The 23,433-nt window shown below is 34.6% G+C and overlaps 5 protein-coding genes across 11 annotated transcripts in view; 1 reads left to right on the top strand and 4 right to left on the bottom strand.

Moving 5' to 3' along the window:
• Gukh (NHS actin remodeling regulator GUK-holder) overlaps positions 1–6,443 on the top strand; it is a 69,898-nt gene extending 63,455 nt beyond the window's left edge. Inside the window, exons 9-11 of one of the 2 annotated variants that reach the window (XM_070659925.1) lie at positions 1,752–2,388; positions 2,604–3,135; positions 3,287–6,443. In XM_070659925.1, coding sequence (XP_070516026.1) covers positions 1,752–2,388; positions 2,604–3,135; positions 3,287–4,138 — 2,021 coding nt within the window. In that variant the 3' untranslated portion in view covers positions 4,139–6,443. The remainder of the gene's footprint in view (positions 1–1,751; positions 2,389–2,603; positions 3,136–3,286) is intronic. The other variant, XM_070659926.1, reaches the window with a different exon arrangement.
• A 1,554-nt stretch (positions 6,444–7,997) lies between these two features.
• Positions 7,998–12,281, bottom strand: LOC139104383 (GTP-binding protein 2). The gene is made up of 7 exons (XM_070659830.1): positions 11,967–12,281; positions 10,933–11,211; positions 10,531–10,839; positions 10,130–10,390; positions 9,624–10,017; positions 9,178–9,463; positions 7,998–9,093 (listed from the first exon to the last, which is right to left on the bottom strand). Exons 2-7 carry the CDS (start codon positions 11,207–11,209, stop codon positions 8,809–8,811), a joined length of 1,812 nt encoding a protein of 603 aa, XP_070515931.1. The 5' UTR covers positions 11,210–11,211; positions 11,967–12,281; the 3' UTR covers positions 7,998–8,808.
• A 33-nt stretch (positions 12,282–12,314) lies between these two features.
• LOC139104384 (uncharacterized) lies at positions 12,315–16,331 on the bottom strand. Of its 3 annotated transcripts, none has more exons than XM_070659831.1 (11): positions 16,196–16,331; positions 15,124–15,238; positions 14,927–15,030; positions 14,766–14,837; positions 14,461–14,561; positions 14,282–14,385; positions 13,923–14,164; positions 13,647–13,822; positions 13,401–13,545; positions 13,096–13,295; positions 12,315–12,770 (listed from the first exon to the last, which is right to left on the bottom strand). In XM_070659831.1, the coding sequence occupies exons 2-11, from the start codon at positions 15,212–15,214 to the stop codon at positions 12,551–12,553; spliced, it is 1,455 nt and encodes a 484-aa protein (XP_070515932.1). In that variant the 5' UTR covers positions 15,215–15,238; positions 16,196–16,331; the 3' UTR covers positions 12,315–12,550. The 3 variants fall into 3 exon arrangements, with proteins under 3 accessions (XP_070515932.1, XP_070515933.1, XP_070515934.1); XM_070659832.1 differs by having other exon boundaries at positions 14,927–15,027; XM_070659833.1 differs by having other exon boundaries at positions 14,927–15,027; positions 16,103–16,232.
• Positions 16,211–17,753, bottom strand: Med4 (mediator complex subunit 4). Of its 2 annotated transcripts, none has more exons than XM_070659834.1 (5): positions 17,634–17,753; positions 17,455–17,546; positions 16,836–17,362; positions 16,552–16,745; positions 16,211–16,331 (listed from the first exon to the last, which is right to left on the bottom strand). In XM_070659834.1, exons 2-4 carry the CDS (start codon positions 17,520–17,522, stop codon positions 16,576–16,578), a joined length of 765 nt encoding a protein of 254 aa, XP_070515935.1. In that variant the 5' UTR covers positions 17,523–17,546; positions 17,634–17,753; the 3' UTR covers positions 16,211–16,331; positions 16,552–16,575. The 2 variants fall into 2 exon arrangements, with proteins under 2 accessions (XP_070515935.1, XP_070515936.1); XM_070659835.1 differs by having other exon boundaries at positions 17,624–17,741.
• Positions 17,727–23,249, bottom strand: LOC139104382 (eukaryotic translation initiation factor 2-alpha kinase). 3 transcript variants are annotated; one of them, XM_070659828.1, is made up of 15 exons: positions 22,893–23,249; positions 22,413–22,820; positions 22,058–22,184; positions 21,690–21,864; positions 21,448–21,604; positions 21,198–21,366; positions 20,871–21,129; positions 20,653–20,778; positions 20,405–20,576; positions 20,203–20,308; positions 19,904–20,112; positions 19,121–19,814; positions 18,696–19,043; positions 18,371–18,584; positions 17,727–17,848 (listed from the first exon to the last, which is right to left on the bottom strand). In XM_070659828.1, the coding sequence occupies exons 2-14, from the start codon at positions 22,541–22,543 to the stop codon at positions 18,372–18,374; spliced, it is 2,886 nt and encodes a 961-aa protein (XP_070515929.1). In that variant the 5' UTR covers positions 22,544–22,820; positions 22,893–23,249; the 3' UTR covers positions 17,727–17,848; position 18,371. The 3 variants fall into 3 exon arrangements, with proteins under 3 accessions (XP_070515929.1, XP_070515927.1, XP_070515928.1); XM_070659826.1 differs by lacking the exon at positions 17,727–17,848 and having other exon boundaries at positions 17,946–18,584; positions 22,893–23,248; XM_070659827.1 differs by lacking the exon at positions 17,727–17,848 and having other exon boundaries at positions 17,946–18,584; positions 22,979–23,248.
• Between the last annotated feature and the right edge of the window lie 184 nt (positions 23,250–23,433).

Raw genomic sequence — 23,433 nt, 5'->3', positions numbered from 1 at the left:
TTCTACAATCATTGAACACTTGAAAAAAAAAAAATTCTTTTCGCGAAAACTTCCTAATTAATTATCATTATTAAACTCGTAGTTTCAACGTTAAATCTATCAAAGTAAATCTCCCAGATCAAAGTAGAAAGTTAGTCTGATATACGATGCCGATTATATTGATACGATAATTGCATACGATGGAGAAAAGGAAACGGATTTCACAGGGAATTAGCGCGTTTGAAACGCTCCCTTCACTCGCGATATAACGTTGATCTTCTAATGCATACACCGCGTCTATAATCAACACGACGGTTACTCGTGCCGACTTCGCAGGCGTTTAGTTAACGCGCCGCTCGCTCGCTCGCGAGATAACGCCGGATAATAGCGCGCCGCTTGTAAAACGAGTTAATTGAAATCGCGAGAGAACGGAAATCAGCTCGCATTCCACACGGTGTTACCCTGACGCAGCGGCGTTGATTAATCGGCTTGCAACTAATAATCGCAAAGACGTACTTACAACTTGGGCGGAGGAGCATGCACTATCGGCGTGTACGCGTGTATATGTGTGGAACGTTAAGAGATACCTATACCCGCCATAAGCAACGTTATTATAGACAACTACATGTATATTTCTTCTCTTGTATATGCGGACGCGTTTGTCGCTCCTGCTCTGTACATAAAAGTACATTATTAGCGTCGCCGACGAAACAATTGTCATCTAAAGACTTAGGAGTGTATGTGAATAGACGTCATTCTATTTTGGAAAGCACTTGCATTTTGTTAATTTTTTTTTTTTTTATATTTCTCTCTCTAATCTGTCTGTCACTTCATCTCACCCATCACGTGCACAGAGATTGTACATACTGCACCGTCCTAAACTCCCGCCTGTCTTTTTTTTTTTTTTTCTTTTTTTTTATCTACTAGACTCTTCGTTTTATGTATTTCCATATATGTGCCTACTGTATAGTTTTAGAAAAAAAAAATACACACACACCTCATGCGCGTGTGGCACCTCGCACTAGTAACCCACATATCATAGTTCCATGCTCCATGTACCCGGTGAGTACGTTTTTTTTTTAACTTCCTAAATATTGCGCATGAGTTTGATGTGGAAATTGTAACACTTTATAATAATTTCTTAAGATTTTTTATAAAGTATGTTGAGTTTTATGTTATGTGTATATATATTACATTAACATGTATCAGTACCATTAATTATTCAATGTTATTAAGTATATGATTTAATTTCATTAAATATGAAATGTAATTTATGATTTAAAATTTCTAATTTCTGAAACATCAAACTTATGCGCTGTATATACGATTTTTTCACGTTTTAATTATCGCATGCTTGTGTTTGTTATGCTTTTGCACCTTGAACGCTTTGCTTGGATTAATCACTCACAATTTTGATAATAATCTTCATGTAAATATTCAAAATCTGTATGTATATATTATAATCATCAAAATTTTTCTGTAATTTCTAATCGGAAGATCTCAAACGAAACTATTGTAACAATTATAAATTATGATTGTAAGAAAACAAAATAATATAATTAAAATATATTGTACTATAATTATAAGCATGATGTAAATCTAACAAATCTACAAGAAGATCAGTTTACGATCTCTTCAAGGAGATTAATCTATTTCAAAACTTTCAAGAAACTAATTCTTCATCAAGTTAAAAAGAAAATAATCATAATTTATAGACATTTAATTTTCTTGCATGAAACAAAAGGCACTTAATATTTTCTCAACTGTTGCAGACAATACCTTACTGACCATACCCCCGGAATCCATACCACCGCAGGCGATCGTTCAACCGCCGCCCTACATCGCGCCACCGAAGCCCGAGGATCGACAAAAGTCGCACAAGTACCATGAGAACCTGAAGGACACTCAGCCGCCGAATTTGCGAGCCTACCTGGACAACGAGAAGCAGTCGGTCGCGCAAGATCGGAAGCAGGATATCTACGATGTCCATCGAAACGTTCACCGATACGACAACCGCAAAGAGTTTCTCGAGCATCAGACGATATCGAACAATGAATACCAGCAACGAGTGTGCAACTACCAAACGGTGCACATGCACAACGCGAAAAACCAGCAGTTCTGTTCGCCAGCTACGGATATCAATCAGCAGCAATTCTACACTTTACCGACCAGAAGACCTCAACGAGAGATTGAACCCCCTCGTAGCGTCACGCCGGACATCACGAGAGGTTTGGGACGTGGTTCCCTCAGCAGCATGCACATGCTGGCGAAACAAGCGCAGCAGAGGGTCACGATTATGGAAAACGAGCAGACTCGACACGTTTCTTACGCCGACGCGGGGAATAGAAGTTTGGAGCAAGGTAGATTCGTGCAGAGTCGACCTCAATCGGTCGTGGATATTAAAAATAGGTGAGGCTGGAACGGAGAGTTAAAAAAACCACCGTATTACAAATTTAAATAATAATAATTGAACGAATTAATTACCTAAAGTATTAGCTATAACAATTGTCTATTTTTATTTTTAATTAAACGATATTAAAGAAATAAGTTATAAAATATTAAATTTACTTTTTCGAAATAATGCTACTGCTGTTATATTTAAACATGTAATGTCTTGTTTGTAGATTCGCAACGCCTCTAAACCAGGCTGCGCTCGGTTATCGATTCTTCGCATCTTCACCCGCCAACGATCCTCTTACGAAGTCTCCTAATGCGGACGTTCTAAGGAATAATCCAATTTCGCCTATCGGCCACGGTGGCTACGGTAACGGCTTTAAATCATCCACTCCCACCAACTACCACGGACGATCGGTGCCAACCGTGGCGGAACGTCTGGCCATGACCACTACCGCCGGCAATAATTGCTCGTCGCCGATACCAGTGAGCAGTTCCTCCGGTAGGAGCACTCCCATTCAGACTTCTTCCTGCCGGACAACGCCGAGCAATCTGGTTTTATCGCCCACCAAGAGCACTATGTCTAACGAGGAACTGTTCGCCGCGATCCACAAGTCGAAGAAAAAGCTAAATATCAAGCTGAACGAAGCCGACAACGAGAACTTGTCGCCGTACGAATCAATGAGTTCTTTGGTGAAAATAGCGGCCGGCACGAGGCACAGCTGGAGCCCAGAATCTCAAAAAGCCTCTCTAGAGGTAATCGTTAGTATTATTTATTAACTCAGACTCTATTATTTATTAACTCAAAGCTGAATTTTAAGTACTCTGATAACTCTAATTATTTTAAAATTTTATAATTTTATTTATGCCTGCTGTAATTTATTTTATTCATTAAATCGATAATTAATATTAGGTGCCGACTACGGTGCAGTCGCCTACGTCGCGAATGGATTTCAAACGTCTACTACTTCAACAAAGTGTAAAGACGAATCCTATGCGGCTATCGGCGGCAGAACAGCTGAAACTCTCACGTCACCAAAGTCAGCAGCAACAATCGTCGCCGAATCAAAATTCCTTGACCAAAGTCTTGAGTCCACGCTCAGTCTGGAGGTTTCAAACGCCAAGAACTGACGTCCTATCGTCAACTATAATCGAGGATACCGCAGCGGAGGAGAAAGCGATGAAGCCTTCACCAGAGAACACGTCTCCTATTTCAAGATTGAATGCTAAAAGACAGCTGGACCTTTACATCGACCTACCGAGTCATTTGCGTGTCCCCGACTACAAAGCTGACTTTGATAAAATCAACAACGATAAACTAACAGCGTGTAAGGCGTCCATGAACGAGCTCGACGCAGCAATCATCAAATCGTTAAATCAAAACAACCGTCTTCAAGAATCAATTAGAAGCACGTCTGACAGCCCTACGCAAATCGCGTCTCCTGCGAGAACAGTATCAACCGGCCACGATACGTCGTCCTCGTTGCCTCAAAACGATATCACCGGCACGGCGATACTGTGCTCGAAGAACGCGCTAGAATCTAAGATTCAAGATCCCGTGAGTGCCCTCGAGTCGAGAAGAATCAGCAATCAGCTGGCGAGAGCCCAGTTCTTGGCCACCACCCCCGCGAGCGCTAACTCGTCGTCGCAAAACCTCTATTTTAGTAAGAGATTTCGAGCGCGGTCGGAATCACCGCGACACGCGGTAACGCAAAACGTTGCACCGCGCAGTCCGAGCGCTCCCACCCTCGAAACCGCTCTGTGATCTATGAATATATTCACCTAGGATCATTGTCGATTGATGATGATGACAGCACGTCTTGCGTGAAATTTTAGCTCTTCATTATTGTGTCGTACAATACGTGCAGTTGCTCTTTTCAAAAAATTAAATTTTTTTATATTATTTAATTAATGAATATTTAATTAATGAATATTAATTAATGAATCAATTAATTAACTCTCCAACATATTAAACGATTAAACTGTAAATAAGATATTCAGTGAACGGAAACCGTGGTTTTAACACGTGCGATAATTGCAACGCCTGTAAAAACCAAGCGCTGGTCTAATTATAATATAATGACTTCGTTTCTAAAATTCTTATGAAACTGTTTCTCGAAACAAACTGATACTAATGATGGTAACTGAAACCTTTTTAGAGCATTAATGAAGAGCTAATAGCAAAACGTCTGAATCAACTTGGAAATTCCGACGCGATATATTTATTAATCCTGTTTCTTTAAATAGAACTTTTCCCCGATTACAGCAGTTCGTATCTGCGCTAAGAGACAATAATTCAAAAGCGTGATGCGGTAATAACGCGGGAATTAGTATTATCCAGTATTGCAAGGCTTCTTGCATAAACCAGAAAAGCATTCAGCGCGAAAAATCATTCTTACGTCATTCTTCGACCGGTCGAGTATAAAATTGATTCAACGACACGTAACGTTATCTTACGTAACTTAAACCGTTCCGTTAAATCTCGTAAATATAATTTACTTAAGTAAGCAATAAATAGGATAATCTCGACGGTAATAATCGTAATCGAGTGCCTATTTGATACAATCGTTTTATAAAGAAACGTTTTACGCGTGTACCACACTACAGACTCAGACTCGAAAAGACGTAGAAACATTAGTATCGCGATATTGATACTACTCGGTATTTTCTCACTCTTTACGCCAAACAGGCCTTTTTCTTCTTGACGAAGAAAACAATTTGATCAGCGCGATTTTAATGGTAGAAACAAATGCATAATTGGACGCTTTTTAAACTGTAGGAATAAGATGAGAATTCTAAATATTCTCATCTCGATACAGAACACAAGAAGTGCGGATGCATTGTATTCTATAATCGATACCGAATTACTACGTTTACACGGCAGCTTTAATCGGGTTTAATAATACCAATTGTTTCTGAGTTGTAATCACAGTTACTCTACTTTTTGAAAGAACAGTTTTGACTTACCGGCTTGAGAACCACAGGTGTTATTGAACCTGACTGAGGATACAGATTAAATGTAGTCAATGAGACTAATAACTAAATTCTTTTGTAGCTCCTGTAAGAATTTTGCCGTTACCTTCATTTGGAAATATTGCAGTATTTTATGAACTTGGGATATACAATATTAATTTATTCACGGCAGTTAAGAGATAATATTGGTGGACGAGAGCCGCGTGTAGAAGTTAAATATGATGAACCATAAATCGCCCTTCGCGGATAATAGAATTTGGCAAATTCGGCACAGGATTATTGTTATAAGTCTTGACAAATGCTTATGAGATAATGAGTGCCAGGATATCTTCAAATGTTATTAGGAAAAATTTGTTTCTCGTAACAATTTTTGTAATATCTTCTATGCGTATCTTTTTATTATCTTCTCTCTATTATAACTTAATAATATCTCCGTAGTATCTTAACAAATTGTTTCTGTTTTACCAGAAAACAATTCTATTTAAATATGCGATTTATCGTTCACCGAGGCTCGTTAGTCGTTACTGCGCATCGAGAAACGAACGTTTGCCGACAACGCCAAATCGCGAATGTAATCTTTAAGATATTAATTAATTTATTTGTCGATTTTTCGACGACGGGGCAGCCCGGCTGCCCTCTCACCTTCGCCTCGGCGAAAGTTGTACATAATGCGCGAAGCAGCGCACTCGCAAAAACCAATTGTAAGTCTCGATCGCTTGCTAGTCTAGTCGGGGTAGAATTTAGTGTGTATAACAAATTTAGCATTCGCGTTTTGAAGAATTTTTCCGGACGGCAAAGTGCCGTTGATCGCGTGCAAAAATCCAATGAATTTACAGATTGATTCTACGCGAGAAAAAGAAATATATAAAATCATATATAAATATATGTATATGTACGCGAGGAGAATATTAACAACGTATGTAGCATAATACAACAAAGTTGCCTTAACTAAATTATTTCGAATTATATCGCGATCGACCGGCGATCTACGATCGTGCAATTATCGGAAATAATTTTTCATATTTAATCTCTTAGATATTAAGCTGAAAACGTGTTTTGTACTTTGCTCAGAATAAACGAAAATATTTCGTCAGTCAGTGGCATCTCCTCCTTTTCTTTCCTACGCGCTCTTTGCGCGCAACCGATTTATATCGTATATTCGCAAGACTAAAAGCGAACGGGGAAAAATATACGGGCGGCATCGCCGAGCAAGCGCTCGGTGCCGACAAACTTTATCGTAGAAAAAAAAAAACTTTTCTTTATTTCCATCATTGTACAATAAGTAAATTCTCACTCACCGAATCGCTCCTACGCCTCCGCTGCCGTTCTGCCAACGCCAATGGTCACCGTGTCGGCAAAGAAGACTCCAAACTGCTCCTGCGGCGTCTCTCCGCTGCGATTTTCCGATGCCATTTCCTCGAAAGGGGACTCGAAGGCGGACGATCTTCCGATGCAATTTCTGCAGAAGGGACTCGAAGGCGGACGATTTTCCGATGCCATTTCTCCAGAAGAGACTCGAAGGCGGACGATTTTCCGATGCCATTTCTCCAGAAGAGACTCGAAGGCGGATTTCCTGAAGCAGATTTCGTTTTGAGTTTTTGAGTCGAAAATTGAAGATCGCTTGAAAGATTATCAGTCAATTAATAGATTATGCGCTTACCTAGTCGACTGAAAGGTACGAAGCGTGTATTTAGGCGTAAATACGCCTGTAAATCGCCCATCAGACGAGTAGAAAGACGAGCGCGATCCTTCGCCGCCGAAGCCGGTGCAGTTAATAGTCCGTCTGCGCGCGCATGAACAGGCCACTCGAAAGCGCGCCTGTGATTGGTCGAGTCGTCCGCCGTTTGAAAAAAGCGGCTAACTGTTTTACCACTCACCGAATCGCTCCTGTGCCTCCGCTGCGTTCTGCCAACGCCGATGTTCACCGTGCCGGCAAAGAAAACTCGGAAGGCTGATTTCCTGAAATATTTTATCTTGCGTTTTCGAGTTAAGAATTATATGTTAAGAATTGTAAATCAATAAAGATATTATGCGTTTACCTGTCCTGACCGTTGCGGGATGAGTGAATTTTTATTCACGAAACTGCTCCTGCGGCGTCTCTCCGCTGCGATCTTCCGATGCCGTTTCTTCAAAAGGAACTTGAAGGCGGACGATCTTCCAATGCCATTTCTCCAGAAGGAACTCGAAGGCGGATTTCCTGAAGCAGATTTCGTTTCGAGTTTTTGAGTCGGAAATTGAAGATCGCTTGAAAGCTTATCGGTCAATCAAGAGATTATGGGCTTACCTCGTCGATTGAAAGGTACGAAGCGTCTATTTAGGCGTAAATACGCCTGTAAATCGTCCATCAGACAAGTAGAAAGACAAGCGCGATCCTTCGCCGCCGAAGTCGGTGCAGTTAATGGTCAATCTGCGCACGCATGAACAGCGGCGAAACTATTTTACCACTGCGTCTTGCGACTTTATCGATCAAAACGTAACATGAATCTAAATAATACATTTTAAGCAATAAATTTGCTTTTAAAAAGATTCTGACAAAATTAGAATCTAATAAATGCAAATAATATCAAATAACAAAATTAATTTTTTTATAACACATTTAAATAAAATACAAAATTTAATTTCTAAAACATGATTAATGCAGGACACAGGAACTATCTTAATCAGGTTTTATTTAATTGTTTTCTCCTTTAAGTAACGCTGTTTAATATCGAGTCTTGAAACTCGGAACTCTAAGCATATGAAATACAGAGATTTGTGCCACTTTAGTAAATAAAATTGTTATACATATATCCAATACTAATTATCAAAGGCGCAGTAGCGAAAAAAAAAAGAATTACATTTTGAAGATTGTTAACTAAGAGTTTCCATCTCTTTTTACACTAGTCATTATAACTATCATCACTCGAAAATTAAATAATTGACGTAAAGCATATATTAGTATTTTTTACGAAAAAATATGCGTTATAATATTTTCACTGCCACACACTTTCAGTATACACATTTTTAAGTTTTAGGAATATGTATATACAGCCGTAAAAGAAAGTAACTTCATTCTTATGTACAGACATATAAAATGTTCCTCCAGACCCAACCATTTTAGTCTTATACAAACATGTATCACTTGTCATGTACCATCTTAGATGTATGTAAACCTCTGACTTTTTTCATAACGCAAAAATAAATAATTTCTCTGTAAAATACATTAAGACATTAAACAGAATAATAATAGATAACGGAAAATCTACTTTCAAGCTAAAAGAATCACGTAACTAAATGTTCCTGTATCGTAACATACCGTTATCTTCCGAATTATTTGAAGCAAAGTATATTAGCAATATAATTCACACAACATTTATGAATTTCTTTCTTCCTTCTTTCTAACACATTCTTTAAATTACATGTACATAAATACTATGAAAACGATGTAGCTCGGATATTATGTTACATCAAGTTAATTTTTTTTTATTTGATCGAGTTTTGTGATCTGATTACAGGAAAAATTTGCGTAATTTTTCCAATCCCCTTAGTACGTCCCTCTCTGAATAATAGTCGCATGCCAACGTGGAGATACTCCGGATGGCTGACAAATCTAAATAATACGGAAGCGGTGTCGTTTGTCTGAAGCCCCCTATCATTGGCGTCCATTATTCCTTCGATAACACAAGTTTGTCTGACGTTACCCACGTGTACTGTCGTTTGAAACCCGGGGAATATTGCGGTAGCATGATATACAATCAATACAGTAGCCTAAAACATATTTTAAATATTAATGGAATATTCAGAATTATAGTTTTATATTTAAATTACATGTATCGAAACTTTTTCACGTACCTGAAAGAAAAGTGTTGCATGAGGTCGATCACGTAGAGAGACCAGAACCATTCCCGGACGAAGATGTGGTACGGGAGGGCTGTGATTCGTCGGTGGTGCTAGAGTCAGACTGGCGCTTTGTGACGCTCTAACTAAACAGCACGGAGCTTTGTTACGATGTAGACTAACTACTTTCACTGGACTAAATTCTCCGTCTGGCAAAGGTCCTACCAATAAACGTGTGCCCGGTGCAATTGCTCCTTTAACAAGAAGCCCTCCTAAAACCGGTTGTGTCAAACCTGCTACCCTGTATAAAAAAAAATGAGATATTTTTTAGTGCAATCTTCATATTTGTGAAGATTATTTTCTGTTAAAGATTAAAAGTTACGATTAACAAAATGTTAGAAATTTGTAAAGACAGCTTTATTGATAAAATATAAAAAAAAATAAAAATTGCTTGCACGTACCTAAACGTTTCATCGATTTGAAACAGACAGGATTCTGGATCCGAATCGATTGAATTTGTCTCGTAGGGCGATAAATTTTTTATAAATATAGTTAATTCTTTCAAACCTTCACCGGTAACGCAACTGACACTAAATACTGGTATCACATCGGACGTGTAATCCCATGATGGTATGTCATTTTTGCTAAACAGTATTAATTGTTTGGGATAACCTTGTGTCATCATAGCGTTTTCCAGTTGAACTAAAGTTTCAGACATGTCGCAAAATCCCAAATCGATTTTGTTCACGACAATGAAAAATGGAAGTTTTAATGCTAAACAGAGAGCCATATGTTCTTGCGACGCTTCATTTAGAGGCGGCGCTATCACTAGCATAACGTGATGTGGAGAATATCCTAAGAAACAATTATTTTCACATAATTATTCTTTTAATATCTCTTATACAATTAAGAAATATAATTCTTCGTTATGGAATATAATAAAATTATAATTTAAAAAATTATATACCTGTCAATCCAAGTACCGTCGTCCTCAAGTACTTCCGATGTCCAGCTAAATCTATAAAAGTAACGACCTTCGATGCGTGTTCGCATATCTCTTCGGCCGTTGCCATTTCGGCGTAGTTCAAGACGTGACCTGTGCTATCAAATCCGATAATCTCGTGCGATATCGAAGACGTACGGCCTGTTTTTATCTCGTGCAGATGACGCAACATGTTCAGCCTCGCTCTACCTCTACCATTGTCCAACTCACCCTGCGTCAGCACCCCTATACACATAGTTTCGTTTACAATTTTTGTAAATCGTGTTCTCGATGCGTTCATCTAAGGTAGATCGCAAATAGCAGAGTATAGTGTAGGCTGTGAGTGCCCCTTCTCTACCTTAAATATCTTCCGCTAATCCTCTCACCTAAGAGGGTTGACTTTCCAGCATCCTGTGCACCGGTGACCGCCAGTCTCAAATCTACGATACTGTCTTGATCCTCTCTGTCGTCCTTTCGTAACTTTTTCACCAGCACTTCAGCGACTTTCTTTTCCTCCTTATTATTATTAATATTATTCTGCGACGCTAAGGTTTTACTCGCAGAACTCGTGGCTATTCGTTCACGTAATACTCTTACAGTAGCACCCAGTCTAGAAGCCATATCCTTTAGTGTTTTCAAAGATGCCTTCATTTCTTCCTTTGTTAAACCTGCTAGTCTCCCATTGTCTTCCACTCCTACATACAAAAATAAAATTAATTAATAAAATAATTAAAAATAAAATAATAAAAAATTGCAATTGCTGCACGTAAATAAATAATTATTTATACCAATTTGATAGATTGCTTCTCCATGTCCCTCCCTTAGTCTCCATTTCATCTGGGTAACAAGATGCTCGAAACGTTGACTAGATGGATTTATCAATTTTAATTTGTACTCTATGTTTCCTTGTTCCGGTTCAGGCGGAAGGCGATCCTCTCGATCCTCATCAATACTAGAAGTGTCACAATCCGATAATCCATTTCCGTCGTTGTCAGAATCGTCCCATTGGCTCTTCCTCAAATCTTTGTCGTTTTGCGTATCAAAAAGTTGCAAAAACGACTCCATATCTGTAATTATTAATTATAAAAAAATTTATCGTAAAAATAAACTCCAAAACTTGAAATTATATCGCAACATAATGCAACAAAACAATACAGATTAAAGATTGCATCATATCTGTGCAATCTTTTTATAACTTACACCTTTTAATACTTTCTATTTTATTTCTAATAAAAAATAATATAAAAAAAGAAAGCTGTTACAACAAAGATTTTTAATCAATAGTAAACTTGTCACAATTTTTTTTCACACAGAAATGATGCAATCTCTGAAAGAAACATGATTCTATTGTTATTTCCATTAATGTTTTACTTATTAATTACTGCAAAGGCTTGTAAGGTAATTTCTTTACAATATATGGAAATTATTGTAAATTTATTTAAGGATTCCTGCCTTCAAAGAACAAAGTATCGTAAAGACACGATCATGTGAAAGATAACTGCATATTATATAGATACATGTATCCATATATATGTGCGAGTGTATATACGTATATATGTATATGTATACTACATCTATATGCTGCTCATGGAAAGATCTGACAGACGTAAGTACGTGATATTATGATGCAGTGAGCTAAAATAAACAGCGCCAATGTCAACGCAGATAAGGCACGCACAGGTACAAACAAGTTAACGAGACAAATTAAATCACTCATCTGCGCTAACGAACAGCTGTTTCGAAAGTAAAAGTAATAAGGAAAGGAGCAAAGGACACACGAAAAGTACCGTTCGTACGGTCGACGACTGATCCTCTCACTTACCGCATCCCTCGTATTCGCTACCGTTCCTAGCTCACAAATCGTGTTCCCGTCGTGATCGAGGATTCAAATCACAGCGAGACATGATACGACTCCTCGTCGCGAGTCTCCTTCTCTGCTCCTTCCTCCGCGTAACTAGGTCACGAACTGTCCGTCATTCTCCGAGCGAGCACTATAAACCGTGAAGGCGTGAACGACTGAATGTAGTAGATTAGAAACTTATTCTGAGCAACGCGAATCAACACCCAACATCCAATAGAAATGAGCGTTTTCTAGGGACACGTTTGCGTTTCCCCAAGAAACACCCCTTGTTATTTGCTGAAAAAAAAATGCAATCAGATTTAAAATCTTATTCTATTTTTTAATTACATATATCTTTGATTTTCATTTTTATTGTACAAAGTATTAATTTGTTTAAAAAAAAAGTGTTTGTATAAATTAGTAAAATTTACACGTTGCCGACTGGCGCCCTAGGCGAGGTAACGTAATTAAATAAATTTAAAATACTTATACTTACTAAATAATAAATTAATAAATCTACGATTAACTTTTTTATATATACGTTTTTTTGTACATTTATACGACACTTATGTTGCCGCTACACCGTCTTGATGTTCTCCCAGCTCCTCGGCTTTTTCTTCGTCGTCCGATTGTGAATCTTCTACGGCAATAATGTCCGGAAAGTATAATTTCGATTCCTCGATGGCCTTCTCCGGATTTTCACTCACATGGAAAGGTCCGATCCCAGCAAAGCCCAGAAATGCCTCGCAACCTACTTTCTTTACAGTACAGACGAAGATTTCGTAACTGTGAACGAAAAATGAAGTAATTTAATACGCAGGCAGAAACGAAACTTTCTCTTTACAATGTAAATCAGATTAAATAGTACGTCGATATAACGTTATACAGTCATCTTTTTCAAAACTTAAAGGATTATTTAAATTAATTTATTAAGAAATAAATAAATATGTTAAAATTAAAATATATAATGTAATTTGATAAACTTACAAGTGGTAATAAATTGATTTAAGTTGAAAGATATGAATTACTTCAGAATTTTTTAATTAATTTTATTCTAAGCTCTGAAAAGACGAATATTATTAAGTTTTTTAATTAAAGCAAAGAAAAATACCCAGTTTTCTCTTCTGTATTTTTCTCGAACGCCTCTATACTTTTAGCGATCATCTTAGCCTCAGGCGGTTTATCATATTCGAATATACCAAAATTAATGACATCATCATCAAACATTTCCACAACCATTTTTAAATCATTCTTACGTGTATAATCGTATTTAAAGACGGTTATTGGTACTTTTGTCATTTTATCTTCATACTGCGGATTAAATCGGAACATGTCACAATTAAATTATAATTAATCAATTTAAAATTTAAAGAAAACCATCGAACTTTATAAAGATAAAAAGTAATGCGTACTTACTGGGTATGTTGTATTAGTATAAACCGTAAATATCGTGCGGAAGACAACTGCCTTGTTTCTAGGATTTGGAGGCGTCCAAACAAAAGGAAACTTTTTATTTTCCTTTTCGGGAACTTCAAAAGCTGGACAATGCTTTCCGGCGTAACTACGTAAAGCAAAAATCAATTTTTAATAATATAGATAATCAAAATTAAATAATTAATTATAATTAATATAATTTATATAAAATATATAAATATTCCGTACCATTCTTCATTTAGATTGTCTTCCGACTCTGGTAAATTTGATTCATTGAATAGAATACTACACAAATGTTCATGAACGTCAAGATTCTTTTTTCCTTCGACAATTTTCAGTCGCATGAACATACATTTGCCGTCAAAAAGCAATTGTTTGCTATTTTCTGAGAAGCTATATGTGGACTGTACATTTAAAAAATAATATAACATTAAATTGCAAATTTTTATAATTTATAATATATTAATACTAAAAAACTTGTTATAATAAAATAAACGACAATACTTCATCGAGCATTTGCTGAAGCAGATCCTCGCTCATTCGTTTACGTAACTCCTGCTCTACGACATAATTCTCTGGTAACAATTCCTCAATAAGTTCCACGTATGGTGGACTCGTTCTCTTATCTCTTCTACGTCCTTCTTCATCCTTAAATATCCAGGGAAATAGCAATAGGCAAGTCTCATTACACAATGAAGTAGTCCAATGCAGCATCTCCGCTTCATATCTTGCCTTAGTTTCAGCCACTGTACGATAATTTTTTAAACATTGCATTAAATGTGGTCTTATATAATTTACATTAATTTCACAAGTTCCAATCTTTATATATCTCAAAAGCAATTAAAAGTTTGCGTGTGTTTTACCTTTTCGAGCTTTTCGTGCTGTTTCTTTAGCTATTTTTGCTTCCTCCTGAATTTTCAATCGTACTATCTCTTCCGGACTCTCCTCAAAAACATTTATTGAGAATCTACAATTTAAATGGCAAAAAATTAAAACGCTAAAGCTAAATATTCAAGTGATATTGTCGATTGTTTTAACTTACTCGTGTTCTTCGCCTTTTTGAACCCTTTCGAGTTCGATCATAAGCATTTTTACAAACTGCGGACAATGAGCTCCAAACATTAAATTCACCATTTGACCCTCCTGCAAAAAAAAAATGTTAACTACAATAATTATTTTTACGCGCTCTAATTCTATAATAAAAAGTCTGTGATAAATTGAATTAATTATTGTGGCAGCTTTTTTCGCGATACAAATACAGTCTTCTTTAAAAAAGAAGTCGGAATAAATAACGTGCGCAAAGCACGTGCTTTGTAATATTTAGTAAATTATAAATTGGATACTTACGTGAATAAACATCCATATTGGCTCGCTTTTTCCCTGAAATCTCTTTAAATCAGTAACACGATCACAATTTGCCTAGAAATGATGAAATAATTTAGATTTTAAAAATACTTTTATATTTGAGTATTAAAAATTAGTTTAATATAAAAAAATAAAAAAATTACCATGGCATAACTCAATGCGTCGCCTCCAATCTCCATTTTTAGCTTCTTCAGAATGCTTACCATGCCTGTGCAAGGGCCACTCCAATCCGAATACACATCTACTACTGAATAAAAAATTATACCAATAAAATTTCTTTTTAACTCTAAACAAGAAAAAATTAATATTTCGTTATTGAGGTATACAAAAAATTGCTCACCTACTAAACCCTTCCGTTTTAAAACTTTTTCCCATTCTTCATCATTAACGACTTCAGTCTGTAATGCCGCCGGTGCCGCTTTTTTCGCCATTCTTCTCGTCGACTTCGCTCCACCCTAAAATAAAATATTAGTTAGCTAAAGCTTTTAGAAATTTGTTAACGTTAACAATAATAGAGAATTTTCTTTTACAATAAAGTATTCGTCAAAAAAAAAAAAAAAAATGTTAACTATTAAATATTTCTTTATACTTTATTTTTATAAAAATATTTTGTAGCATGATAAATATATCGTAATTATATAAAAATTATATAATTTTTTTAACTCGAGTTCTACCCTTTTATTTCGCATCATCTTCGAAGCTAAGGTGCCGATCTCGTTGGTGGTAATTGCAAAACACGAATTTCTTTTTGCGAGGAAAGCAAAGATTTTGATCTTAAAGAAACTGAAGTATCTTCGACGAGGTAACGAGAAGTACTGTAATAATCGCGCATATTTCTGCTGGTCTGCATAGGCTCGGTTTTAGGGCCTCCTTTCGGCTATACGCGCGGGGACATCGGCGACATGGTAGGCACGCGATATAATATAATGATTAACGAGCTCATGATACAAATACACGCACAGGTAATTACAGTGCAGAAAATCCAGGGATTCTCGCGAAGTTCTCGTACATAATCGCCTGTCATGAACCATTATCTTGGATATACTTTAAGACAGAAATTCCTAAGAAAAAACGACAGTATATAATCCTTTCGTGCATTTTGCTATCTAAATCTGAATGTAAAACTGTATGAACCCTGTAATTTTTCTGTCGTATATACAACCTCGGCTATTAATCATATCTATTATTATGTATCTAAATATATATTTATATATTTTATATATATTGTATACACATATCTATATGTATACGTATATATAATGCAGTACTGTATGACTTATATAAAAATACGTACAAAGACATATTTCTTAATTTCTCACCGGAGAAATATGCTGGAAATCGATTGCGTGTCTCGGTCAAATATTTCTTGACAATTATAGCGATCCTCGTCCAACAATTAAAGTACGACTTACACATCAATAAGCAGTCATAATCTTTGTTGACTTCTGCCTCTTGGTTGCCATGTTACGATTACGAGCCCGCTTAACATCAGATTTAATTTGACATGCACACGCATTGGAATGGAGTTTTTCTCAGCGGCGACAGCGGCTAGAATATGGGAATGAGAATAATTTTAGGATTTTTTTTTTGCAGCAGTACAAATCTTTACTTTCTCGTCCACATACTTTTATTATTTAGATTAATTAATGTAACTGTAATATTAAGCACTAATTATAATTAAAGTTTACTTTAATAGCTTTATCTTTTTTTAATATCTTTATTTTTTATATTTTTAATATCTTTATTTAATCAAAGTACATATCTTTACCTATGGATGTAATAGTATCTATATTTATTGAGAATCACTAGAAGAGCTACTTGAAGAATCTGTAGACATAACTTCAACATCTTCTGTTTCCTGCTTATGAGTATTTACAGCCACACTGCCTTGCCCACTGACTGACATATGAATCTCTCCAGATGGATGCCAGGCAAATTGGTTTGATTGAGAAACAGGTGGTTCTAAAATAATAAAAATTGTATGAAAATTATATTTTTATAAAATCAAGTGCAATATATATATGTATGTGTGTAAAAAAAAAAAGATTTTACCTCCAGCAGGATGTCCTGTCCTATGTAAATCAGATGGTATACCTGGGTGAGATCCAAGCAATTGTCCATTTAAAGGTAAATCACTCAATCTTCCCAGATATCCTAATCTCATTTCAATATCTGTGGGATATGGCCTTCTTGGATCTCCCTGCTGCCATGTTAAAGGTGCACAGATTGCATTTGTTGCACTTATTCTATGAGCATATTTAATAAGCTCCTCTGAAGGAACAGGCCTTTTATTGGCACGTGCAATAGACTGTAATTTCTGTTTTGCCTGGTAAATTGCAGTAGCCAAAATTTGCTCTGCTTCCTTCAGTTGTCTCTGCAGTTGCTGAATGTCCTGATCCTGTCTTTCTACCTCAGCCTTTAATGCTTCCATTTTGAGATTAATCTTAGCTTGTTCAGCAGCTTTTTTCAATGTTGCTTTCAACTCGTTATCCTTAGCAATTAATAATTCAGTTAATTGAGCATGTTCTGTGCTGGAAAGCTTTGAAGGCTTCTGAGCAATTGTATTTTCTATCATCTCTCTGCAAAATATAATACCATGTGGTATTAATGTAACGATATTCATTAACACTCGTTTATTACTTATACGAATAAAGAAAAAAATGTAACTTACTTTGCTATCAACTCAATATCGTCCACTAAAGATAGCAGGACTTCTCTCGTACTTCTACTTGATGCCATCGTGGTTAATGAGATCTAATCGCTCTATAAACAAAGGAACCGAGTTGTATATAAATCGCTTCAATCATCAATACATAATTAACAAATGTTTGAAAGCTCACGATGTCGTACAGTACATGTTGTTTAGACAGGAATTCTTTTCTTGTGGCGTAGTTAGAGGTCTATTTTATTCTTCCTATTTTGAAGAAGATTTTTGGGTTTACAGAGGTAAAAATGGTCGACTAAATGCACTGGTACTGCTGGTGCTGGTGCAGCTAAATTCATAATGGCGGCCGATCATATTGCCATCTGTTGCTGTCGATCGTCATCGTATTGATAAGTCCGCGCTTATTTAAACATTTATAAAATTATTACTACTCGAGTATAATTATATTTTTGAGATAAAAAATTATTTAAGAATTACACTAAAAATGTTATATATAATTTTGTATTTAAAAACATTTTTTTTATTATAACTTTATAAAGAATAAGATTACATAACTATTTTGATAAGAAACTAATTACTTATTATAAATGTATATTTAATATTATAATAAATAAATGTTGAAAGTAATGATAACGATTCTATGTTCATAAGGATGGCTTAAAAATATCACATGTCGACATTGTTTCCATTTTTCATTAAATAATTATTCTTAAAAAATGTTTTTTTTTTAATGTAACATTGTTACATTAAAGTAAGTAACATTGTTATGTAAATTATGTAGAACGTTTTTCTGTGTAACATACGTATTATATAATATAGCAAATTATTCAGAGCATAATTAAGTAATAAACGTATATAATAAAATCGAAATTTTACTTAATAAGAAATGAGAGAAAATAAAGAAAATATGTATGACTTGTACCTTAACTTATATTTTCAGGCAGTTCACTGCTACCACTACTGTTAGTCACAGAGGAATGTCTACTCAATTGCGGTAACTCAAAATGCCATTTTGAATCTGTATCTACGTTAAAACTAACTTTTTCATAATTCTGTAGAGGAGGTTTTGCTTTAATACCTAAAGTTGTAGGTCGTTTAATTGGGTCTTCATCTAACATCATTTTGAGCAAATCGTACTGTAAAAGAAATATATTATAATATTTTTCGTAATAATTTTAATTAAAGTATTATATATATGAAATGTAATAAACAGAATAATAAAATGTATGTTCTTTTAATTTCTTTACCTCAGCAGGATAATTTTCCGCAAAGTCTTTCGGAAATATTAACTTTTTTAAATTCGACAGTGCTACTATTCTTTCCATATCGGTAAAAAATGGTATAAGAAGCTCAAAAAAAATAATTCCTAAGGAATATATATCAACTTTGTAGTTGTACATTTGACCGTTCATTTGTTCAGGGGACATGTATAAATGAGTCCCAACACATGCCGTATGTACGCTGTTTTTAAAAGAAACAGTCTCATTCTCAGCCGTAGGTGTGTGGACTCTATCATAGCCTTCAGTCATGGCAGTAACAAGTCCAAAATCACCAATCTTTATTTTATCGTCATAAGCAAAAAATATGTTTGATGGCTAAAAACAAAATTTTCTAATTAAATAACAGAGAATAAAATAAATGTTCGTCATATATATTTTAAGATAAATGTTACCTTTAAATCTCGATGTATTAATCCCTGCAAATGCACATATTCCACAGCATCTACTATTTGTTGAAAAATATTTAGTACTCGCGAAAAATCTCTTGATGTATGCTGTTTTAACCATTCTTTCAGACTGAGTCTTTGGCACAGCTGCATCTGTATGTATAGGAACATTTTCGCAGACTTTTGAACGTTCCGTTTTTTACTTAAGTCTAAGGAAAACGATTTTTGACGAGTACGTTTTGTTTCTTTTGTTGCACTATTATTACCAGTTTCTTCAAAGACAATACTCTCGGAATCATCGATGTTATTAAAATTAAGCGATTTCTTTTCAGTCATACTATTCGAAGAAGACAAGCTGGAATTATCAGCGCTGCAATTATTGATGTCAATTGGGGGATACTCCTGTTCGTTTGATTTTTCAAATATAATAAATGAATCATCGTTTATTTTATTAAATTCTAAACCTTCGTGAGCACTTTCGATAGAAAACTGATCAGTCTGTGGCTTTGTCTCGGTTTCGGTTGTTTCCGAAAAAAATTCAGATGAACTTTTTAGTTTATCAATCCATTGTTGATCGTGCTCTTCTTGCCATCCACTAGGAGGGCATTCTAACCAAGCGTGAAAATATCTCACGATATTGTGATGATCCAGTTTAGCTAATGCTTTTACTTCTCTCAGAACGCGTTCTCTTGAATCTTGGCTGCAATAGTATTTTAAAGTAGTTTTAAATTTTATTTACGAATTTATTATCTATAGGATTAAAAAAAACGAAAATAATTAAGTACTTACCTATTTGACAAAGCGATTCTTTTAATAGCATAATTGCAATCATCAATTTTATTTCTAGCTTCAAAAACCACACCATATCCTCCTTTTCCTAAACAGTCAACTGGTTCAAAGTCTGTTAAATAATGCGATTTAAAATTATTCGCATTTTTACTAGCATCATTAGTTGTATCACTTCTTTTGGTTTCTATATGTCTTTCAATTATTAAAGGCTGAAATATATTAACTTACTTTAAAATAAAATGTAAAAAAAAGATAGTTAAATAAAAAAATATACTTATACATTTCACTGACTTACTTACCGGCATCATGCCGTCCATAATAGTTGTTCTTACTTTAAATAAACGTGGTGAGAATATACAATTCAGTAGAAAGGCAATTGTAAATAATATTATTAAAATTTCTCTCCTGATAACAAATTAAATAATATAATAAAATATAATTTAATAATATATTATGTATTTAACATGAAAGATTTGACATTAAAATTTATAAAAAACTTACCACCAATGCCAAACTAATAGTATTGTACTTTCAGTAGATTCATTATTTATATTTTCAGTATAATTTAACATAGGTTTATCAGTGCCAGTAATAAGTAACGTATCAAAATTACCACGATTGCATTGACTATTGTCAGTTAATTCATTTTTTGAATATAAATAAAATCCATTACCTAAAAATGTGTTTTTATAATTATATTAGTATTTTTTTAACTTTGCACATATTTAATTTTACTATTATTTACTTACCATTAATGTATTCGGAATTGTATAACACTGACAATGCTATTGCATTTTGTGTTTCACTTGCGTCACTAATAGCAATTTCGTTACTCGTATCTTTATCTTTTGATAAAGCATTTGTAACAGCAGTTACTAGAATTTAAAAAATATTAATGTTAAGTTTTAACTTCACAAAAATGCAGTGTAAAATAAAATAAAACATTAAAAAATTTAATTAAGCTTACTAGCTGCTGGATACGGTTCCCACGGATATTGTATGTGTTGAATAGACTGTAAATTTTTGTTATTGTGATTTTCCTGCACATATAATTGCCTTTCATGCATGCCTACATATAAGCCTGGATTAATTGTAGAATACTCCGATCCCCAGATCCATTGCGAGCTATCAAATAGGTCCATTTTTTCTAAAGGTGTAACTGTTTTTGAATTTATAGACATTTTGGCTGAATCCTCGCGCCATATTGTAACAATTGGAGAATCAAACTAAAATAATAATTTTTATTAGCTTGCATATTGAAAATTGTAATTGTTACATTTTTATATTATCATACCTTGTATTGCCATAACTTAATAGTAGGATTATTTTTACTGACAGCCCAAATTAAACCTTCTGGAATAATCACTTTGATTTCAACATCTGGAGCAAAGTTTTCATTGAGACAAAGAGCATCAGTAGAAGGTATTAATTCTAAATCATACTGTCCCACACTGAAGTTCCATCTTTAAAAAATAATAAGAATATATCTTATTTTTTAATTAAATGTAAAGAATTAGGATAAAAATATTTTACATTTAATTTACCTTTCACCACCTGAACGAGCTTCTACAGCTCGCACGGTTTGTTGAAAACGTTGGATAATAAGTACATCTTGTTCTACATATTCTGTATGATCTGTATTATTATCACATCCAGAAACACCACATTGATATAAAATTTCTCCTGTTTTTGCTAACACACCTATTAACATCAAAAATATATTTTAATAGTAATAATACTATTTCGTAATAATTTCATAAAAAACAATTTAAATAAGAAAACTTACCATAAGAATATAATTCCTTGCCACCAGAGAAGACTAAATCATCAGTAAAGTGAAATGATAAATGTAACAACTTGTCTGCTGATATTGGTATTGTTTCCAAATTTTCTCCATCAAATTTATACAAACCACCATTTAAAGATGGAATTAAACGTACCCATTGTCCATTATTGTTAAGCTATAAATTAATATAATAATTTTGTTTTACTGTTTAATGCTTCAGAAAATAATACATTATGTAATACACTCTGTGTTAAGCCAGGACATTTTTTAATAGTTTAAAATGTATCATTGAGTTAAAGTTAAAAGTAACAAGCTACTTACAATAACATTTAATACTAAAAAAATAACTATTATAGAAAGTTTCTTACTTCTCTGCGATGTATACTAGAAGACAACATTGGTCCATTGTTAAAATCTAAAGTCCACTGTATTTTACCATCATTGTTAGCATCCAGTGCTGTTATCTTTCCATCCAATGTATTAACAAACACCAAACTAGCAAAATAAAATATGTTTTGATAAGTCAAAGCTCTAACAAAATTAATTATTTAACTCAAACATTTATGTCATATACTGATTATCTTATTCTCATTGTAGATCATATCCTTATAAATTAAAGTTAATTATATATATATATATAAAAACAAAAACAAAAACTTTTTTATTTTGAGCATTATTCAAGAATTTGTGCAACAATTAAAGAATTGTTGTTAAATCAATTACCTGCGTGCATTATTCAATTGTTCGCCACAAAGATTTAGTTGCAGCTTATCCTCAGCGGAAATAAGGAAACATCCAAACGTAATAATTAGCACTATGCTATGAGAACATATTTGTTGCCATGAACGAGACATCTTATCTGCAAAACTGATTAACGTTCGCACGTAGCATTCTGCTGTATCGAAGTTTATCACGTTAAATTATTGCGAGTGAACAACAAAACGTTTTTACCGTTCTCATCACTTGTAAGAATGACCAGCGCACTCGACTGACACAGTGACACTAAACGGATCGTAGTATTCGGAACATTCGAAGTACCAGCCGTATCGGACGATGAGGTTCGAAGCTGTGCGCACTTGGGCGCATTTTAACAAATGTTCTTAGTCATTATTTAAATATACCTGGTTCCACCTGAAAGCCAAAAAACGTCAACAAAAGATATCACTCAAACGTACATTGTAATAATTACATAAAATATATTACAATTTCTGGATAATAATTTATTCCTTTTGCGTAGTTATTTAAAATTAATAATTAATTTTTCTTTATAAGATATGTGTTATATTTACTTATCATTAAAATAGACATTATTGCTTAATATAGGCTTCATGTGGCAATAGTAAATATAAAAATGAGTGTAACTTCTGTTTTCAAGATGTGCTCCGCATTAGCACCTGTACCACATACGAGCCTGTTGAAGTTAGTCACATGAGAAGATGACGCGTTCGCGCAAGCTCACTCAGAAAATCCCGCCATTTCACTCCTTACTTAACCTAATCGGCGTCGAATAATAACAGCGACACGTAACGCAATAGTACGATGCAGTGACCAATCGGGTGATGTCTTGATCACCTGATTATCTGCGTTGCGAAATAAGCGTTCGATAAAGATAATCAGTTTTGCTCTAAAAAGGAAAGGAAGATATATTCTACGCGTACGTTTCAAATTTTATTATATATCGAAAAGATTCTTTTGCTCGAATTAATTTAAGTCGATTGCGGGGAAGGATGTTCGCCATTCCGTT

The sequence above is a fragment of the Cardiocondyla obscurior genome, linkage group LG07 (genome assembly GCF_019399895.1).
Source record: "Cardiocondyla obscurior isolate alpha-2009 linkage group LG07, Cobs3.1, whole genome shotgun sequence".
In the NCBI taxonomy this organism is placed as follows: domain Eukaryota; kingdom Metazoa; phylum Arthropoda; class Insecta; order Hymenoptera; family Formicidae; genus Cardiocondyla; species Cardiocondyla obscurior.
The sequence above is the reverse complement of the archived record's forward strand: the minus strand, read 5'-3'. Positions and strand labels throughout refer to the sequence as shown.

What these genes read in the sequence shown, in the direction of transcription:
- Med4 (XM_070659834.1), bottom strand. Translation starts at nt 17,522, where the DNA reads ATGGCATCAAGTAGAAGTACGAGAGAAGTCCTGCTATCTTTAGTGGAC. An exon ending in GATATTGAGTTGATAGCAAA is followed by an intron (nt 17,363 to 17,454) that starts GTAAGTTACATT and finishes TATATTTTGCAG; the next exon opens with AGAGATGATAGAAAATACAA. An exon ending in GACAGGACATCCTGCTGGAG is followed by an intron (nt 16,746 to 16,835) that starts GTAAAATCTTTT and finishes TTATTATTTTAG; the next exon opens with AACCACCTGTTTCTCAATCA.
- LOC139104383 (XM_070659830.1), bottom strand. Translation starts at nt 11,209, where the DNA reads ATGGAGTCGTTTTTGCAACTTTTTGATACGCAAAACGACAAAGATTTG. An exon ending in TGGAAAGTCAACCCTCTTAG is followed by an intron (nt 10,391 to 10,530) that starts GTGAGAGGATTA and finishes CTATGTGTATAG; the next exon opens with GGGTGCTGACGCAGGGTGAG. An exon ending in ATGCAACACTTTTCTTTCAG is followed by an intron (nt 9,094 to 9,177) that starts GTACGTGAAAAA and finishes AATATGTTTTAG; the next exon opens with GCTACTGTATTGATTGTATA.
- LOC139104384 (XM_070659831.1), bottom strand. Translation starts at nt 15,214, where the DNA reads ATGGCGAAAAAAGCGGCACCGGCGGCATTACAGACTGAAGTCGTTAAT. An exon ending in CAATATGGATGTTTATTCAC is followed by an intron (nt 14,562 to 14,765) that starts GTAAGTATCCAA and finishes TTTTTTTTGCAG; the next exon opens with GAGGGTCAAATGGTGAATTT. An exon ending in TTCAGCAAATGCTCGATGAA is followed by an intron (nt 13,823 to 13,922) that starts GTATTGTCGTTT and finishes TTAAATGTACAG; the next exon opens with TCCACATATAGCTTCTCAGA.
- LOC139104382 (XM_070659828.1), bottom strand. Translation starts at nt 22,543, where the DNA reads ATGTCTCGTTCATGGCAACAAATATGTTCTCATAGCATAGTGCTAATT. An exon ending in CAAGGAATTATATTCTTATG is followed by an intron (nt 21,605 to 21,689) that starts GTAAGTTTTCTT and finishes TGATGTTAATAG; the next exon opens with GTGTGTTAGCAAAAACAGGA. An exon ending in TTATGGACGGCATGATGCCG is followed by an intron (nt 20,113 to 20,202) that starts GTAAGTAAGTCA and finishes AATATATTTCAG; the next exon opens with CCTTTAATAATTGAAAGACA.